Consider the following 21,098-nt stretch of genomic DNA (forward strand, 5'->3'; position numbering starts at 1 on the left):
GCCCGCACAGAATCTGATGCGGGGGAATCGTGGGCCGGAAACGGGTGCATTTCCAACGAACACAGCAGTGCGGGCCAGTGCCGCTGGGAATGGAGATGGCAGCTCGTCCAGGAGACAGGAAGAGGCCCATAGAAAGCGTCGGCAGGTCTGTGCCCTGAAACTGACTGCCGTGCCAAGCACTGCAAGGAGGAGTGCAGGAAACATTTCCTTCAGACAAGTTCTCTTCTTAATTACCTTCCTCCCCCTCAGCCTCCGGGCACTATCTTTATTATTTGTGTATTTAGCTCAGGCCTTTTCAGTGGTAGCTCACGGTGAGTTAGGTTCCTGTCCCCAGAGGGCTCACAGTCTGGGCCTTTTGTCTATGGGAAAGGAGGCCCGATGTTTGTACCTGAGGCGCTGGAGGGTAAAGCTCACAACGAGTGGCAGTGGGATTCGAACCCTGGCTTCTTTGGTTCTCAGCCTGCTGCTCTAACCTCTAAACTACTCCTATGCCTACTTTCTTATTTTTTTACAAGAGATTGATCCTTCTGCTTTGGCCATGGTTATAAATAATGGGAGGGGGGGGGGAGGCCTTATTTCCCCATAGTGTTTAGGGTCTCAGCCTTCAGCCAAAAGGTGGAGAAAGGGACCCGTCTCAGCTCAAAGCTAAAAAGTTCCCCCGTGCTCGCTGCTTGAATGTTTGTTTTAAAGCCCCGCTCCGGATCTGTTCGAGGATTGCTCTCGTTTTGTGTCGCCAAGGCCTGGCCCTCCGTTATTACAGCCAAGCTAGATTCCAGGAGAAAAAGACTTAAGATTGAGTTCTCAGAGGGAGTTAACGTTAGAGAATGTACCCTAAGAAACGAGCAGTCGGTTACCACACAAGAAAGACTGTGCCCTGCCAGCAAATGAACTTCCAGCTTTCCCACTGCAAAATAAATACCATCCCCCATGAATTTCTAGCAAACAAGGTGGTCAATATTCAGACGTAGTGCAGCTGGCGAACCTGCACACAGGCTACTCATGAGCAGGGCGATGACGCTGAATATCCCAGGATTTGTGGCTACTTAGCCAGATAAATCTTATCTGGCTAAGATTAGAGCTGCTGTGAAGCAGGTCTAACTCATCTGGTTGATTTACTGAATATCGCTACTTATCTGACTTAGGGGGTCATTTTCAAACGCTTATCGCGTGCGAAAAGTCCCTTTTCGTGTGCAATAGCATGCTGGGGGTGGAGTCGGGGCGGCGAGGGGAGGAGTCGGGGCGGCAAGGAGGCGGACTCCGCGGTGTCTTTGCTGGCGGCGATAAGGTAAGACCCGTTATCGCCGCCAGTAGCGCGCCCAATAGCGCCACCTTTCACGGTGGCGCTATTGGGTGCGAAAGCCGGCAGCGAAAACACCGCGGTGGTGCGAAGGCTGCTGGCTTTCGCAGGCCCGCCCCCCCCAGTTTTCGCTGGATTCACCATTCTGTGAGAGAATGATGAATCCAGGCCTTAGTTAGCTGGATAAGTAGCGCCACACAGTTATGCTCGCCCACTGGCTATCCAGCTAAGTGACGACTGCTGAATCTGGCCAGATATTCAGCGGCCACCACATAGCTGGATAGGTCCTACTTATCCAGCTAATTATCGTTTGAATATCGATCTTTTAATTGACAATTAAAAAAAAAATCACTTTTCATGATCCCTTTTATGCAGTGTAATTCCTGTTCTGGCTGCTTACATTTAGCAGCATTGTGTGTTAGTGATTCCACAGTGAATCCTGGTACCCGTCTGGCTTGCAGCGTGGCTCAGACAGAAGAATATTCACTTAATGAAGCTTAGTCTGGTGCTGCCTCTCACCCTCTCTCTATTTAAGTGCTTGTTTTGTTCTGTCTGGTTTAGCATGGTGTCCAGGTCCTGCTTCTCGCTCAGCTCTTTGATACAGACTGCAGTGGTGACGCACAATGGGCTGAAACGTCACGCTAGCAGCTTATCTGACAGAAGACAGCGGCGTGAAGGCCACAGAGTTGAATCAACACTCTTTATGCAACAAGAAGCAAGGCATAGCACAAATGGTACCACCTGCGGCAAGAAACAGTTAAACCTGGCGAAAGGAGCCCCTGTGTCCCAGGCAGCATCCAGCGTGCCACAGGTGGTAATCGAGGGGATGTGTGTACAGATGAGGACTCTATTTTTATTCATAACCTGAGGTGTGAACATTGAATTACAAGCAATTAATTCCATTTATCACATAACAACATAAGGATATCACAGGTTCTGTCTATTTAATGAACATCACAAGACAGGAAAACACCATTTAAATCTTTTTTTTTTTTCTTTTTTGCTAAGACACTGTGTTTTAGTCAGATATCCCTATTTGCAGATCAACCACTTTGATTCCAGCAGAGTTTGGGGGTTTGGCAGCACTGCAATGGATTCCGGGTGCTATTCCAGGTCTAATTGTCCATCATTCACAGCAAGAGAAGAGCTGGGTGGCCGAGCAGCAGTGATCTGACTTAAAAAGGCAGGTGAAATGCATCCACCTCTTCCACTTCAAACTAAGCAGGACCCCATGGTCATCCTTTAACTTCTGGCTACTAACCATTTTCCATCACCAAATATCTGCCACTGAGTTTTGCGGCTGTTGCTGTCCTGCTCTTGTGTGCCTATTCAGTCATCAGGATCTGACAACAAATTAAAATGATGTTCAAGCACCTTTTAGGGATGTGTCGGCCTTGCAAGCACTGCATTTTCTCCCCTTTAACCTCTAGAACCTTCTGCAGTAAAAAAAAAAAAAAGTGTTTATTTTCTGGCATGCAGTGGTGTCCAGTGTGCTTTACTATCAGCCGTGCTTTACTATCATTCGTCAGGTGTAGTATGCACTGCACTGTGGAAGGACACTCTAGAAGTCCCTTTGCAGAGCAGTGGCCTAACAGTCCTGCTTCTCAGCCTTATCAATGCACCCATTGAATCTCCTGCCTCTCTTTTGTGTTAGCAGTTATTTCAATACAATCCAGCCATCCACAAATAATATTTTCTCCTAGGGGAAAAAAAAAAAGCAGATATGGATGCATTATACTGTCAGCTGCCTCTCAAACATTCCTGGTATTTGTTTCAACAATCAAACTGGACCTGTCCTGCTGTTCCACAGGACTGTGCCTCTCATTCTTGGAAGTCCATATTCAGTCACTATCTGGATAGCAAAGTTAGCCAACTAAACCTACCCAGCTAACTTTGGAGGTACACTGAATAGTGCAGCTGCACTACTGAATATAGTCAGCATCTTACACATAAGAACATAAGAAAATGCCATACTGGGTCAGACCAAGGGTCCATCAAGCCCAGCATCCTGTTTCCAACAGAGGCCAAACCAGGCCACAAGAACCTGGCAATTACCCAAACACTAAGTCTAAAGTTTAAAGTTAGCCGATTAACTTAAGAATAGCTCTTTGGCATGACCAGACTTAGTTGGATATGCCCCTAAATTATTAGGTAAATTTTAGCTGGATAAGTGCCCAGATATTCATTTAACTGGAAAACTAGCAAGTTATCTGGCTAATTACTTCTGAATATGGACCTCCTGATGTCTTTCCTTGTAAAATGACAATAAACCCTTGTTCTGCATTATGGAAACACAAATACAATACAAATACAAGAATACAAATATTTTAAATAATGGATGCCACATGCACCACAAATGAGAGTACAAGTCACTTTTTTCACCTTTTGTCTTTATCCATCCATAAAAGATCTGAAGCAGCAAAGTTGTGTGAAGTTCTCTGGTCATCGGCTCTTACCTTTTATTGATTAAATTGCGTTGGGGCTGTGGCAAGGGCAAGGTTCCAGCGCTTGCTGGTTGAATATTTACAACCTATTTAGATAATACAAGGTTTGAAAATAGCCTTGCTCTAAAACTGTATTTCAGAATGGGCCAGCCACCAAAGAGCTTCCTTCATACTGTCTCTGCAGACGGGTCTTCAACTTACTGCTACATGCAGGGGGGTCTCAAGTGACTCCACTGGGCACTCCCTGGTTTGCTCATTACAACTCCGATGCTACTACAGATAATTAATGCCAACCCTGTCCTGCTCCCTGAGTGGTCTGAATCTTAATCGTCTCATTAGGACTTCCTTCTAAAGCTTTGTAAGATTAGCAAACCTAAATGTAAAAAAATATCCTCTTTTCCAAAACTTGCTTTCTCTTCTTGAATATTTCAGTCCAGCACCAGGAAACGTTCTCAAATGAAAATCAAATCAAAAACCAGATGATCTTCGGCTTTCATCAATCTGCATTTCGGCACCAGCTTCTCTGCTGAACATTGCGTCTGCGTGCCAGGCTCGGGCACAAAGCAAGCAGACTTTAATTTTCACAATAAGCAAATTCTACATTTGGAGAGAAGAGCTCTCCCGGCGCGGCCATGCCAGGGCTGAAGGTGGTGCTTGCAGTCTGCCCGGCCCAGCTGGCGCTCTGCCTCAGTATGGCGTCTCCCTAGTGATCTGGCTGGAGAAGGTGTGGTTGGTGCTGGAGATGCTGTTGGACTTCCTGGTGAAGTTTGGCCTCTTTTTCTTTCTCCTCCAAGGTGGGCATAAAAAACCGAGCGTAGAGACGAATATTTGTCGGAAGTTTGCCGACACCAGGTTGTAGAGGATGGGGTTGATGGTGGAACTTACATAGAAGAGAACGTTTGTCAGCATATAGAAGTAGTGATAGAAGTCGTAGAGGAAGCTAAGGGAAAGGAAAAGAAAAATATGTGACAAATGGAACAGTTTCGGGAGTCATCAGCATACAAAGCATCAGGAAAACATCTAGGACAACAATTTAGGATGGGAAAGAGCAAATGACTCATCATTGCAGTCTCCTCATGCCAAGAAGAACAATATTTCCAGGCCTTTTCGGGAGTCAGCAGAACATAAGCTTGCCATACTGACGCGGCCCAAGGTCCATCAAACCCAGTATCCTGTTTCCAGCAGTGGTCAATCCAAGTCACAAGTACACAGATTCCCCCAAGTCCACCTTAATAATGGTTTATGTACTCTTCCCACAGAGGATCGGAGAAACGTTCAACGCTCAATTATGAAAATCACCAAAAAAGAGAGTGTGAAAAAATTGAAATAGTCCTTACGAGGTGTAATAATACAAATGGTTGAATTTGATTAGAATAATGAAGTTCTACAACTTCTTGAATTAAAAAGGTCCATTTAGAACAAGGTGATGTCCCCTAAGGATACCTTTTTAATTGAAGAAGTTGTGGAGTTTCATTATTCTAATCAAATGCAACTATTTGTATTATTACACCTTGTAAGGACTATTTCAATTTTTTTCATGCTCTCTTTTTGGGTGTTTATGTACTCTTCCTCCAGGAACTTGTCCAAACCTTTTTTAATCGCAGCTACACTAATAGCTTTCAACACACCCTCTGGCAATGAATTCCAGAACTTAATTATGCGTTGAATAAAAACATTTTTTCTTATTAGTTTTAAATGTATTACCTAGTAACTTCATTTTGTGTCCCCTGGTCTTTGTACTCTTTGAAAGAGTAAACAACCGATTAACATTTACTTGTTTCATTCCACTCATGATTTTATAGACCTCTATCATATCTCCCCTCAGTCATCTCTTCTCCAAGCTGAACAGCCCTAACCTCTTTAGCCTTTTTCATAGGGGAATTGTTCCAACCCCTTTATTATCATTTTGGTCACCTTTCTCTGTACCTTTTCTAATTCTGCTATATCTTTCTTGAGATGCGGTGACCAGAACTGCACACAATACTCAAGATGACATTGCACCATGGAGTGATACAGAGGCATTAGGATATTCTCTGTTTTATTTTCCATTCCTTTCCTAATAATCCCCAGCATTCTATTTGCTTTCTTGGCTGCTGCTGCACACAGAGAAGATTTCAATGTATTTTCAATGATGACACCTGGATCCTTTTCCTGAGTGGTGACTTCTAATGTGGAACCTTGCATTTTGTAGCTATAATTTGGGTTACTCTTCCCTAAGTGCATCGCTTTCCACTTGTCCACATTAAATTTCATTTGCCTGCTCAGTCTCCCAGTTTTGCAATGTCCTCTTGTAATTTCTCACAATCCTCTTCTGATTTACAACTTTGAATAATTTTGTGTCATCATCTAATATCACCTCACTTGTTTCCATTTCCAGGCCATTTATAAATAAAAACTTTTTCAGGTACATTCAAGGTAAAAAGTCTGAAAGGGAGTCTTTTGGACCATTCGATGATCAAGGGATAAACGGGGCACTTATGGATGACAAAGCATAGCAGAGAGACTAAATGAATTCTTTGCTTCAGTATTCACTGAGGAAGATGTAAGATACCCATACCAGAAATGATATTCAAAGGTGATGATTCAAAGAAACTGAAACAAAACTTTGTGAACCTGGAAGATGCACTGGGGCAAATAGATAAACTAAAGAGCAGCAAATCATCTGGACCAGATGGTATACATCCAGAGTGTTGAAATAACTGAGAAAGGAAATTGCGGACCTGCTATTGGAAATTCGTAAACTATCAGTAACATCGTCTATGGTGCCTGAAGACTGGAGGGTTGCCAATGTAACACCAGTTTTTAAAAAGGGATCAAGGGGTGATCCAGGAAATTATAGACCAGTGAGTCTGACGTCTGTGCCAGGCAAAATGGTAGAACCTACCATAAAGAACAAAATTGCTGAACATATAGACAAGCTTCGTTTCATGGGTCAAAGCCTCACAAATTTGCTGCATGTTTTGAGGGTGTAAATAAACATCTGGATAAAGGTGAGCCAGTTCATATAAGAATATCGGGAGTTCCAGAAAGCATTTGACAAAGTCCCTCATGATAGAAAACAGAGTTGGGCTAAGTTGTACATTTTCTCAGTGGAGTGCCCCCAGCGATCTGTTCTCGGACCACTTAGCCCTACTCTCTGTTTTCTCTCTTCTTATCAGTCGGCAATCCCCAATATCTACCTCTTCATCTGATGCTATGCACTCTAACTCTCCCACCTTATTTTCTAGACTTCTCGCATTTGCATACAGGCATTTCAAATGGGACCTAAAATACTTTTAAGTTACTGCACTGCCACAAAGCTCAGAACTGGGTCTTTCCTGAGCTGACATCAGAAGATGCTGAACAGCTGTGGGCACACAGGAGAGGAAAAGGCCGGTGGCAGGAACTGCCTTGGACGTTACCACCCAGGGTTCTGGTTACCAAAAAGAAAGCGGGCCGTGCTGCTGTCAGAACTCTTCCTCCTTCCATAACGGACTTCAGTCCCCCTGGGGATGTGCAGGGGACAATCTCTCATGTTGGTTTTTGCTTTGCTACCAGTTTTTTAAATCCTTTTATGTTATGTTTTGTTTCTGTGTTTATTAAATGCTAAAACACAAAACCAAACCAAAATGTTGTTTTTCCTGCTATTTCAGATTACAAACAACAAAAAACAAGAAACGTCCTTGGTGTTTTCCACGTCTTGGTGTTGAATGATTGCATTTCCCTGCCTAAGTTCAAATTATTACTCAAACAAAGAACGTCCTTTTGTTTATCATTCTGCAGGCGGTGCCTTTGTACAGAACCAGGTACGTACAAGGTTGGTTTCTAAGCAGGGAAACTGCCTAGACTTGCAGGGCTTCCCAAACCTGTCCTGGGGACACCACAGCCAGTCGGGTTTTCAGGATACCCACCATGAATATGCATGAGATCAATTTGCATGCACTGAGTCTCCATGAATATGCAAATGAACCTCATGCATATTCATTGTGCACATTCTCCCCAGGACAAGTTTGGGAAGCCCTGGAGAGAGATCTTTATGTCACAGCTGCCAAGTTCCCCACCATCAGGAGGGAGGCTTCTTGGCCAGTCCTGGTTCTGAAGCAGTGTGGTATCTGTAGTCCCTTATTCTAGCCATTGACATCAGCACTGCAGGTCCCTGTGGTAATTCGAGCGGTAGCGGCGGGTACGGAACTGCCAGAGGAAAAAGCAGGCAGACTCTGGCTGTTCCTTAGGTGCAGTTTATTTACAGTGCAGAAATCAAACAAACAACGGGGCAGCTCACCTGATTCCCAATTTTTAAACATAGCAGCTCTGAAACTTCACGCACAGCACGAACAAATGTAGCAGCTCTTAGCGTGCGTGCGGTGGTTCTCTGCCTCATCCCGGGGGGGGGGGGGGGGGGTCCGCTTAACCTTTCTAGGCCCTGAGGTCTTATTCTCTGGTGAAGGGCGAGACTGCTGAGGGAGTTTTCTGAACCCTGCCTCACTGTCCCATAATGCATCAGGATGGGGGGTGGTCAGAAATTCAGGGCTGGCATAAAATCTGTCTCCTGGCCCTGGGGAACTTTGCAGCTGTTATATTTCTGCTATCAATGGCAATCGGGCGTGCACAATATGAAACTGTCTTACCATGTTAAAAGGTGGGTTTTTTTTAACCTGTAGTTAAAGATGTCATGAGATGTTTGCTTAAAACATCAAGAAATCTGTTTGTAATTTGGGGGATAAGTGTCCAACAGTACTGACTTTCTTACTGAAAAGAGCAGAGGACAGTATACTGAGGAAAGTCATTTTTCTGCTGCTAAGAAGCTCCTGTGTGGACAGACTCGCTCACCTTTAGGATGCTGACGAGCAGTTAATCAGCTTTTATCCACAGAGAAATCACACCGTTCCATAATATGTATCCGAGTACTCGGGGCTTAGGGAAATGCGAGAATTGGATAGGCAGGAAGCTGTGCATGATGCATTCTTACCCCTCAGGGAAAACCTTCTTTAGAGTGAATTTATGCAATTATCAAATACTCATGATTAAGGTGCCACTCGCTCCAGCGGCGGAAGTCACGGCCAGACGGCCCATACGCACCCGGTCACCCCAGCCCTCTTTTATCAACCACAACAGCGTCAGTGCAAGTCTATCTGCTCTGGGGCCCACGATCGGACTGGAAGATTCTCCGGTTCCTCGTCAGCCATCTCCGTCCTTTCAAGGCTGGCCATGCTGGTGCCTGTAGGAGTGAATGCAGCGTACGGCCCGGGCTTGGAGAAGTCCTTTCGCAAGCCGCGTCTCCAATAAGCTGCTTCAAGCAGTCTGAGGGCCCTGTGCATCCACGAAGCGCGGACTGGGCGCCAGTGAAACCCGTCTGCCTCTGGTCTGCTGACGGAACGCGAAAACGAGGGCTTCTGAGCAGGGCCAGCCTGGGGCTCTTCCTGCCCGACACTAATCTTACAAAAACCCTGGCTGCACACCCGGAGGAAAGCACTGCTTATCGGGAGCCATGGGAAATCCGAATTGCCATGCAAGCTCGTGTTTGGGTTTACTTAGCAGGGCTGTGCATGGATCCAAATGCTCTTTTCCTTTCTTCTCTAGGTTTGTTGACTTGATGTTTGCTTTGGTTCATTTCATTTACTTGAAACAAAAGAAACACCAAAGTGGGGGAAAAAAAAGCCAAATTAAAAACCAGAAAAGGAAATGACAGAGCCGCCGAAATAAAAAAAATAACACTGCCAGGCTGCCCCCTATGCCCCACCCCTCCCCCAGACCCATCTCACCCGCCCGCTGCATGGGTGCACAGCAGGCGGCCCTAGAACAGGACGGCGCCCGCCTCGGAACAGTTGCCGACGTTGCTTAGGCCCTGCAGGCGGCCTGGGAGGGGAGGGGCTGGGGCAGGAAGCTCCTTTTTTCTGCTGAGAGAGATTCTGCACCGCCGCCAGGCGCAGGCCTGGACTGTGACCTGCACCTTCTGCCTCGGATACGGAACAGGAGGCCCGGAGCTGTCACGGTGGAAATGCAGCCTCGCTGCTACCTCCCCCTGCCTGGAAGGGCTGCGGCCGCAGGAGCCCATGTGGTGCACGTTAGATACTGCATCTCCTGCCTACCAAGGAGAAGAACCATTGCAGTGCTCTGTACGTTTCCTTTCGGGACAGTGAAACTGGACTCTTGCTTGATGACATGGGATCCGTGGAAGGGACACGGAGCTTATGGCAGAGCAGCTCATACCACCACCAACTTTAATGCTCTAAAACTCAAAAAGGAGATTAATTGCCTCACCAACCGTAGGAGCCCATAGGCTGCACTTATTGGCTTTTCAATGTCCAAATAGTATTCAACATCACCCCTAAGGATCCTGCCCGCGGCTGGACCCTCAGGCAGTCCCCTACCTTTTCCTGCAACCAGGCCAACTCTGACCCTCAAGGCAGGCCGAGGCCTCAGCGTTCCGGGAGCCTCCGCGGCCCTGGTGCCGCCGTCGGGAGTTCCTCATCGCGGCTGGAGCCGCCGCCGGGGTCCTCTGTTTGAGCGGCAGGGAAGCCGCCTCAGCCGCTGCCTGTCTGCATCTTCTTTGGATTGTGTATTAATTACCAGAGGGTATTTGTTCCATCTTCTCTGCGGCAGGGAGCCGCCTTCTAATGGGCCTCCCACGTGGCAGGAACGCCACTGATGTCCTCTGCCTTGCAGCTTCCTCTTAGGCACGGGCGCGCGCCTCTTCACTCTTCTTAAAGGGCCAGCAGCGGGAAAAGTTCCGCGGCCCTCTGCAATGATGTCATCAGTCTTCGCAGGATCAGCCCTATAAAAGGGCCCTTCCTCAGGGCCTTCGGATCCAGTCTTCACAGCGTCTGTGGTCTTCTTCCTGATTCAGGTCCTCCGTGGTCTTCCTGTGCCTTGATGGATCTTCGTTCCATGTTCTTCATGTTCCTGGTCTCGTCCCTCATCGGAGCTCCCTCGTCGCCTATTCCATGTTCCTGATGTTCCAGATGTCCAGTTCTCCTGATGTTCTGATGTCCAGATGTTCTGTGTCCTGAGGTACCATGTTCCACGTTCCTGATGTCCAATGTTAAGAACATAAGAACATAAGACAATGCCATACTGGGTCAGACCAAGGGTCCATCAAGCCCAGCATCCTGTTTCCAACAGTGGCCAATCCAGGCCATAAGAACCTGGCAATTACCCAAAAACTAAGTCCATTCCATGTAACCATTGCTAATGGCAGTGGCTATTCTCTAAGTGAACTTAATAGCAGGTAATGAACTTCTCCTCCAAGAACTTATCCAATCCTTTTTTAAACACAGCTATACTAACTGCACTAACCACATCCTCTGGCAACAAATTCCAGAGTTTAATTGTGCGTTGAGTGAAAAAGAACTTTCTCCGATTGGTTTTAAATGTGCCCCATGCTAACTTCATGGAGTGCCCCCTAGTCTTTCTACTATCCGAAAGAGTAAATAACCGATTCACTTCTACCCATTCTAGACCTCTCATGATCTTAAAGACCTCTATCATATCCCCCCTCAGTCGTCTCTTCTCCAAGCTGAAAAGTCCTAACCTCTTTAGTCTTTCCTCATAGGGGAGCTGTTCCATTCCCCTTATCATTTTGGTAGCCCTTCTCTGTACCTTCTCCATCGCAATTATATCTTTTTTGAGATGCGGCGACCAGAATTGTACACAGTATTCAAGGTGCGGTCTCACCATGGAGCGATACAGAGGCATTATGACATTTTCCGTTTTATTCACCATTCCCTTTCTAATAATTCCCAACATTCTGTTTGCTTTTTTGACTGCTGCAGCACACTGAGCTGACGATTTCAATGTGTTATCCACTATGACACCTAGATCTCTTTCTTGGGTTGTAGCACCTAATATGGAACCCAACATTGTGTAATTATAGCATGGGTTATTTTTCCCTATATGCATCACCTTGTACTTATCCACATTAAATTTCATCTGCCATTTGGATGCCCAATTTTCCAGTCTCACAAGGTCTTCCTGCAATTTATCACAATCTGCTTGTGATTTAACTACTCTGAACAATTTTGTGTCATCTGCAAATTTGATTATCTCACTCGTCGTATTCCTTTCCAGATCATTTATAAATATATTGAAAAGTAAGGGTCCCAATACAGATCCCTGAGGCACTCCACTGTCCACTCCCTTCCACTGAGAAAATTGCCCATTTAATCCTACTCTCTGTTTCCTGTCTTTTAGCCAGTTTGCAATCCACAAAAGGACATCGCCACCTATCCCATGACTTTTTACTTTTCCTAGAAGCCTCTCATAAGGAACTTTGTCAAATGTCTTCTGAAAATCCAAGTATACTATATCTACCGGTTCACCTTTATCCACATGTTTATTAACTCCTTCAAAAAATGAAGCAGATTTGTGAGGCAAGACTTGCCCTGAGTAAAGCCATGCTGACTTTGTTCTATTAAACCATGTCTTTCTATATGTTCTGTGATTTTGATATTTAGAACACTTTCCACTATTTTTCCTGGCACTGAAGTCAGGCTAACTGGTCTGTAGTTTCCTGGATCGCCCCTAGAGACTTTTTTAAATATTGGGGTTACATTAGTTATCCTCCAGTCTTCAGGTACAATGGATGATTTTAATGATAGGTTACAAATTTTTACTAATAGATCTGAAATTTCATTTTTTAGTTCCTTCAGAACCCTGGGGTGTATACCATCTGGTCCAGGTGATTTTCTACTCTTCAGTTTGTCAATCAGGCCTACCACATCTAGGTTCACCGTGATTTGGTTCAGTCCATCTGAATCATTACCCATGAAAACCTGTTTGTCTGAAAGGACCTTCCTCTGGTGAATCCATGCTGCCTCAGGTCCAGCAAGTTACTGGATTGTAGATAGGTCACTATACTTTCTTTCAGTAGAGCCTCCATTAATTTTCCTACTACAGAGGTGAGGCTGAACGGACTGTAGTTTCTAGCCTCCTTTCTACTACCACTCTTATGAAGCAGGACCACAACTGCTGTTCTCCAATCTCGTAGCACCACTCCCATTTCCAGGTCATTTAGCGGATCTGCCAGGACATCTCTGAGTTCTCGTAGTATCGTGGGATGTATCTCATCCAGCCCCATGGCTTTGTCCACTTTCAGTTTTCCTAGCTCTTCCCATACATTCTCTTCTGTAAAAGGAGTTGTGTCTAGCCCATTCCCTTCTATGGTCTTGTCAACTAGCAAAGGTCCTTCTCCTAGGTCTTCTTTAGTGAAGACCGAACTGAAGTATTTGCTTAATATTTCTGCCATTTCCTTGTTTGTTTCGGCACATTTATCCTTGTCGCCTTTCAATTTCACTATACCAGTTCGGGTTTTCCTTATTTATCTGAGAAATGTTTTGTCACTTCTCTTTATCTCAATCCTTTCTTCCGTTTGACCCTTTTCTTTTCTGATTTCTTTCTTCGTCTCCCTCAGTTTCACCAGGTAGTGTTCCCTATGTTCCTCTATTTGGGATCCTTTATACTTCCTGAATGCGGATCCTTTTCCCTTTATTTTTGCAGCCACCTCCTTTGAGAATCAAATTGGTTTCTTTTTCCTTGTACATTTATTTACTTTTCTAACAAATAGATTAGTTGCCTTTGTAGTAGCTCCTTTTAATTTAGCTCACAATTGTTGCACTTCGCCCATTTTTTCAGTCTTTTAGTTAGAGCAGTACTTAGTGTGACTGTAGTGTCCTATTCCTTTAAGAGCAGCACTTACTGCTGTTGTAGTGTCCTATTCCTTTAAGAGCAATATTAGTGTGGCTGTAGTGTCCTATTCCTTTAAGAGCAGCACGTAGTGTGACTGTAGTGTCCTATTCCTTTAAGAGCAATATTAGTGTGGCTGTAGTGTCCTATTCCTTTAAGAGCAGCACGTAGTGTGACTGTAGTGTCCTATTCCTTTAAGAGCAATATTAGTGTGACTGTAGTGTCCTATTCCTTTAAGAGCAGCACTTAGTGCTGTTGTAGTGTCCTATTCCTTTAAGAGCAATATTAGTGTGACTGTAGTGTCCTATTCCTTTAAGAGCAGCACTTAGTGTGACTGTAGTGTCCTATTCCTTTAAGAGCAATATTATTTATTTTATTTATTTATTTAGCATTTTTCTATACCGACTTTCCAATAACAGAATTACTGATCAATTCGGTTTACATTTTAAACAATAACAACAATGACAAGTAAATGTCTTACAATGAACAGGTCGAATTAACTTGGATTAAGATATATGGGGGTAATAACATAATTAACATGTACGGAGCCTAATATAGGCTAGAGGTTGGGTTTTGATAATAGACTGCCAAAGATCATGTGATTTCTAGAGAAGATCTATATAGTTCTCTAGCGTGTTATCACTGAGGGGATATTGGCAGGGATATTTCGCAGGTTGATGTTATGGGAAGGCTTGGTTGAATAACCAATGTGACTGTAGTGTCCTATTCCTTTAAGAGCAGCACTTAGTGTGACTGTAGTGTCCTATTCCTTTAAGAGCAATATTAGTGTGACTGTAGTGTCCTATTCCTTTAAGAGCAGCACTTAGTGCTGTTGTAGTGTCCTATTCCTTTAAGAGCAATATTAGTGTGACTGTAGTGTCCTATTCCTTTAAGAGCAGCACTTAGTGTGACTGTAGTGTTGTATTCCTTTAAGAGCAATATTAGTGTGGCTGTAGTGTCCTATTCCTTTAAGAGCAATATTAGTGTGACTGTAGTGTCCTATTCCTTTAAGAGCAGCACTTAGTGTGACTGTAGTGTCGTATTCCTTTAAGAGCAGCACTTAGTGTGACTGTAGTGTCCTATTCCTTTAAGAGCAGCACTTAGTGTGACTGTAGTGTCCTATTCCTTTAAGAGCAGCACTTAGTGTGACTGTAGTGTCCTATTCCTTTAAGAGCAGCACTTAGTGCTATTGTAGTGTCCTATTCCTTTAAGAGCAGCACTTAGTGCTATTGTAGTGTCCTATTCCTTTAAGAGCAGCATTAGTGTGACTGTAGTGTTGTATTCCTTTAAGAGCAGTACCTAGTAACATAGTAATGATGGCAGAAAAAGACCAAAATGGTCCATCCAGTCTGCCCAGCAAGCTTCCCAAGGTAGTAACTGCCGCTCCATGCAGGTTACCCCCATGTTTCTCTTTAGGGTAGTAACTGCTGCTCCATGCCAGTTTAGCTTTTTTATTTATTCCCATCCTCTAGCCTTTAAGTGATCCACAGTGTTTATCCCATGCTCCTTTGAAATCCTTCACAGTTTTAGTCTTTACCACTTCCTCCGGAAGGACATTCCAGGCATCCACTACCCTCTCCGTGAAGAAATATTTCCTGACATTGGTTTTAAGTCTTCCTCCCTGGAGTTTCAAGTCATGACCCCAAGTTCTATTAAATTGTTTCTAATGGAAAAGGTTTGTTGTTGATCATGGATCATTAAAACCTTTCAATTATCTGAAGGTTTGTATCATTTTATTTATTTATTTATTTAAAATTTTTATATACCGGCATTCATGATACAATCACATCATGCCGGTTTACATAAAACAGGGGTGTACAAAGAACAATTGAGTAACCTATTAGTGTGGAAGGAAGCAGTTACAAATAACAAGGTTCTAGAACTGGGAGAAGAGAAGAAAGGGAAAGGATAACATTAGATGTGGATATTCACCTCTGCTCTTCCTCTCCTCCAGGGTATACATACTCAGGTTCTTCAACCCCTCCTTCATAAGTCATTCGATGGAAAACACCCACCATTTTGGTTGCCCTTCTCTGGACCACCTCCATCCTGTCTCTGTCCCTTTTGAAATACGGTCTCCAGAAGTGAACACAGTATTCCAGGTGAGGCCTCACCAAGGACCTGTACAAGGGGATTATCACTTCCCTTTTCTTACTAGATATTACTTTCTCTATGCAGCCTAGCATTCTTCTGGCTTTAGCTATCGCCATGTCACATTGCTTCGTCAACTTCAGGTCGTTATGCACATCAACCCTTCACCCCCAACACGTACAGTTCTTTCAGATTACCACACCCCAAACGCATGACTATAATTCTTGGCATTGAATCCCAGCTGCCATATCTTTGACCACTCTTGAGCTTCCTTAAATCCTGTCTCATTCTCTCTACTCCTTCCGGCGAGTCCACTCTGCTGCAGATCTTAGTATCATCCGCAAATAGACAAACTTTACCTTCTATCCCTTCCGCAATGTTGCTCACAAAGATGTTGAACAGAACCGGTCGCAACACCAATCCCTGTGGCACTCCACTTAACACCATTCTCTCTTCAGAGTAGGTTCCATTTACCATCACCCGTTGTCTTCTATCCGTCAACCAATTTGTAATCCACACCATCATCTTGGAGCTCACTCCCAAGCTTCTCATTTTGTTGATGAGTCTTCTATGTGGTACCGTCTCAACAGCTTTACTAAAATCCAAGTAAACTACATTGAGTGCTCTTCCCTGATCCAGTTCTTTAGTCACCCAATCAAAGAAATCAATTAGATTCGTCTGTCAGATCCTTTCCCTGGTGAATCCATGCTGCCTCTGATCGAGCAACCCACTGGATTGTAGATGGTTCACTATCCTTTCCTTCAATAGAGTCTCCATTAATTTTCCCACCACCGAGGTGATGCTAACCGACCTGTAGTTTCCAGCCTCCTCTCTGCTCCCACTCTTGTGAAGTGGGATTACCACCCCCCTTTTCCAGTCACTAGGCACTACACCCTTTTCCAGGGATCTATTGAAGATGTCACACAGAGCACCCACCAGCACATTGCTGAGCTCCCTCAGTATCTTGGGATGAACCTCATCCTGCCCCATGGCTTTGTTCACTTTCAGTTTTCATAGCTCTTCCTAAACATTATCTTCTGTAAATGAAGTTTCATCTACTCTACCCCCTTCTACAGTTTTGATAACAAGTGACGGTCCTTCTCCAGTGACGGACACTTCAGTTCAGTGTCCTTAGTGAACACTGAACTGAAGTATTTGTTTAATATTTTCACCATTTCTTCATCTCTCTCCACCCATTGATCCTTATCACCTTTCAATTTCACTGTACCACTATGGACCTTTCTCCTTTTTTCTGATGTATCTGAAACATGTTTTGCCACCTCGCTTTATCTTCTTGGCAATCCTTTCCTCTGCCTGACTTTTTGATTTCTTGATTACTTTTTTCATCTCCCTGTGTTCCATTTTTTGGGATCCTTTATATTTCCTAAACGCTGCTTCTTTTGCTTTTATCACATCAGCCACCTCCTTTGTGAACCAGATTGGTTTCTTATGTCTCTTACTTTTGTTTACTTTTCTAACATATAGATTTGTTGCTTTTGTAATTGCGCCTTTTAATTTGGCCCACTGTTGTTCCACCTCTCCCAGTTTCTCCCAATCTTCAAGTTCTGCCTCCAGATACGTCCCCATTTCAACAAAGTCTGTTTTTCTTGAAGTTCAAAACCCGGGTCTTTGTGTGACTTCTCCGTATCCTATTTGCGATATCACACCGTACTGTATGATGAGCACTGGTGCTGAGGTGGGCACCCACCAGAGCATTAGAGATATTATCCCTGGTAGTGAGCACTAAGTCGAGTATCTCACCCTCCCTCGTGGGTTCCTTTACCATTTGTTTGAACAGAGCCCCTTGCAGTGCATCCACTATCCCTCTACCACTGTTAGATTGCCCAGAAGGGATCCTCCAGTCTACATCCGGCAGATTAAAGTCACCAACAATCAACACGTCCCCTTTCTTTCCCACCTTTATAATGTCTTTGATCAGATCTCTGTCTTGTTCTTCTGTTTGAGTCGGAGGCCTGTAAACCACTCCAGTAAAAATGGATGCAACCTCATCTTTTTTTTTTTTAGGACGGCCCATACTGCTTCTTCTCTACCCCACTTTCCTTGCAGTTCAGTTATTTGGATATTGTTTTTGATATAAAGAGCTACTCCTCCCCCTTTTCTATCCTCTCTATCCTTCCATAACAAATTATAGCCCGGTATGGCTGTATTCCACTCATGAGAATCCATGAACCAGGTCTCCATGACAGCAACAACGTCCAGGTCCGCCTCCACCATTAAGGCCTGAGGTCTGGGATTTTATTGCCCAAACTATGAGCATTTGTAGTCATAGCTTTCCAGTTTTTCTCCCTTGCTATGTTGCACTTCCTAGGAACCTTTTCTGTTTTTTTGAGCTGAATGATTTTGTTATTTTCATTTCGCATGTCCAGTAGTGTTTGTAGTGCTTGAGGTTGACAAGACAATTTCAAGGGCCATCTCCTGCCACCCCCATACTTTAGTTTAAACGTCTATTAATGTAAGATCTGAATTTCTCACTTAGCATCCTTCTTCCTGATGTAGGCCATCCTTTCCATAAAGCCTTCTGCTCCATACACGACCCCAGCCTCCAATGAATCCAAAACCACTTTCTGTACACCAGGAATTCAGCCAGGCATTGAACTTATTTATATGGCAAAGCCTCTCTTCTCCTATTCCATGAACAGGTTATACTTCTGAAAATGCAATAGCCTTTGTGGTGTTTCTTATCTTCATGCCTAGATTATGGAAAACTTTTTGAACTTCATGGATACCATTTCTATTGAGGTCGTTGGTCCCCAGATGGATGATAACGTTGATATCAAAGTTCCTACTTTCTTCTTCAATGTCTTGGACTAACTGGTCTGCATTTCTACTGGCCGAGGATCCTGGAAGGCATTTAACTGTTGTGTCACCATCAAAATGTGCTCCCAAATTGGTTCTTCTTATTATTGAGTTTCCCAGCAGAAGCAGTTTTCTTTTATGATATTTGGTTCTGTTGCAGGGTTTTAGAGTGCAATGGGTCTTCCCTTTTAGAAACCACAACAAAATCTATTGCTGAGGTTTCTTCTGTCTCCAATGTAGAGAAAGCATTATGTAGGGGTAACAATGTGAAAGTGGGTGACTGTTCTTCACCAGTCTTATTCTGCCAGAGACTACTGTTATCCAATTGATTCTGGGTTTTTGAATCCTGGATGTCTCACAACTCTGTGGGAATGGGGGTTGAGGTATAGATTACTGTAAACTTGGGGAAGGTGGGTGCCCACTTGTCACATGTCTAGTTCAGTCTGTAAGCCATTTTTCCTGGGATTCTGTAACCCCTGTGGGAGATGGGTGACAGATGATGGATGTTTTAAGGAGGGGAGGTTTGTTTTTTTCACACCTGGCCAATTGCTCCCGTAGATGGATCAGCTCCATTTTAATTTTAGACACCTGAAGGCAAAAAGGACAGCCCTTGGCTCTCCAAATGATAGGCCTTGGGACATAAGTACCACAGTTGTTGCACTGAATTAAAGCCATTCTCTCTAATTAATTAAAATCCTAAATATAAGGTAAGGTATGGTTAGTCCCTAGCAAACTTTACTGTGACTGTAGTGTCGTACTCCTTTAAGAGCAGTATTAGCGTGACTCTAGTGTCGTACTCCTTTGATAGCAGTATTAGTGTGACTCTAGTGTCGTACTCCTTTGATAGCAGCATTAGCGTGACTCTAGTGTCGTACTCCTTTGATAGCAGCATTAGCGTGACTCTAGTGTCGTACTCCTTTGATAGCAGTATTAGCGTGACTCTAGTGTCGTACTCCTTTAAGAGCAGTATTAGTGTGACTGTAGTGTTGTATTCCTTTGATAGCAGTATTAGCGTGTCTCTAGTGTCGTACTCCTTTAAGAGCAGTATTAGCGTGACTCTAGTGTCGTACTCCTTTAAGAGCAGTATTAGCGTGACTCTAGTGTCCTATTCCTTTAAGAGCAGTACTTAGTGTGACTCTAGTGTCGCACTCCTTTGATAGCAGTATTAGCGTGACTCTAGTGTCGTACTCCTTTAAGAGCAGTATTAGCGTGACTCTAGTGTCGTACTCTTTTAAGAGCAGTATTAGTGTGATTGTAGTGACATATTCCTTTGATAGCAGTACTTACTCTGTCCACTGTTCTTCTGGAACATAACAGTACATTAAGCGCCGGATATGATACGGGAGCCAACAGACCACAAAGGCAATCACAACCGCACCTGAGAGAGAGAGAGAGAGAGTGGGGCGAGTTTATGCACTGTCAAACTGAATCAAGTCATGTATTAGGCAATGGAATTTTGTACAGGTTCAATGCTACAAACAATAAAAATTATTTGCATTTCTATTGTGCTATTCCTGCAAAAGTCACCTAATTGATTGGTTTAATGGTTCAATATATTGCTAAACTTGGCCAAACATCTGCCACCTGGTATTCTGTGTGAAGGACATGTATAATTTATATCTATGTATATCAGAAGTTGTGTGATTGAAAAATGTCTGTATGTAGTAGTGCTATAGAAAGTCAGTATGAATGAGTACCGCTTACCTATTTTAACATTTCTACAATTCTGAGGATCTATAGTCCCATAGATGTGTGCTAGGTACATCAATAAAGGTGAGTTGTGTATTGTGGAGAAGGGTTTACATGGAAGTAAAGAGTGTGTGAGGAATGGCTGAATGACAGCGAGTAAAGCTGTGAATGTAAGGAAACGAAGCTTGCGCAGAACAGACTAACTGAGATGATCCTCACGTCATTCAGGCTAATGTAGATCAAAGTGCCTTTAAAAAGTGGCTGCCCTGTAAAAGCAACTTTTGCAAGTGACTTCTTAAGCAGTGCTTAAAATAAGACTGTGAACATGATTTGGGGGTATTTTATGGCAGAATAGAAGAAGAGGGTGTGTTCAAGCTAGCTTTCCAGTTTTGCACTAGCATGGGGAGGAATCTGAAATATGGGAAGTCGTGAGAGTTGTGCAGGTGGGCTTGCAGCAGGAGGGACTATGTATTTTCAGGTCTGAAGGATGCTGGAGGTGAATAAGTGGCATGCAGGTCTCTGGATGGAGGAGAAAGACAGGTGCATTAATGGAGTCTCTGAACTGCTTCCTCCTCTTGCACGTTCTTTATATAGTTTTTCATGCTGTGACAGAGATCTTTTCTTTTTGTGCTAAATATCTGGTAAAATATCTCCTTTTAGAAAGCTGGGTTATTTTTTTCTGAATGGAGCCCATGGTGTGCAGTTTAATGAAACACTAACCGCACTCTCATTCTTTCAGAACGCTTTATTTTTACGGATACACGCCTAACCTTAATTCAGAAATAAAACTGGATTTGTATGGGCAATTTACTGCCAGTGAAGACTGTCTGGCCCGGAGACAACGAACAAATGGCACCCTAGCATTTTAAACCATTCAAAAACGTGGCGACGAGAGGCTTGAAGTCATTCCAGTTACAGGTTCCTGGGAGACATCAAGTGTGAAATTACTCAATTATCTCCAGACACTGGTGGGAAGCGCAGAGCATCCGCGTGATAACAGATATTCAGGCATGCAGGTGCAGCTGCCGGGAGAAGGAGGCTTCACGAATGGAGGACACTCCCCAGACAGCGCTGAATGGCTGCAGGTTTGTCTTTGGAAA

The 21,098-nt window shown here is 44.0% G+C and overlaps 1 protein-coding gene across 1 annotated transcript in view; it reads right to left on the minus strand.

The window, feature by feature from the left end:
- Positions 1–3,256: 3,256 nt before the first annotated feature.
- The window catches only part of NTSR1 (neurotensin receptor 1), a 229,351-nt gene continuing 211,509 nt past the window's right edge, over positions 3,257–21,098 (minus strand). Inside the window, exons 3-4 of the mRNA XM_029613861.1 lie at positions 19,597–19,687; positions 3,257–4,681 (exon numbers count right to left, since the gene is read on the minus strand). Coding sequence (XP_029469721.1) covers positions 4,429–4,681; positions 19,597–19,687 — 344 coding nt within the window. The 3' untranslated portion in view covers positions 3,257–4,428. The remainder of the gene's footprint in view (positions 4,682–19,596; positions 19,688–21,098) is intronic.

This window comes from Rhinatrema bivittatum, chromosome 8 (genome assembly GCF_901001135.1).
Source record: "Rhinatrema bivittatum chromosome 8, aRhiBiv1.1, whole genome shotgun sequence".
Taxonomy (NCBI): Eukaryota; Metazoa; Chordata; class Amphibia; order Gymnophiona; family Rhinatrematidae; genus Rhinatrema; species Rhinatrema bivittatum.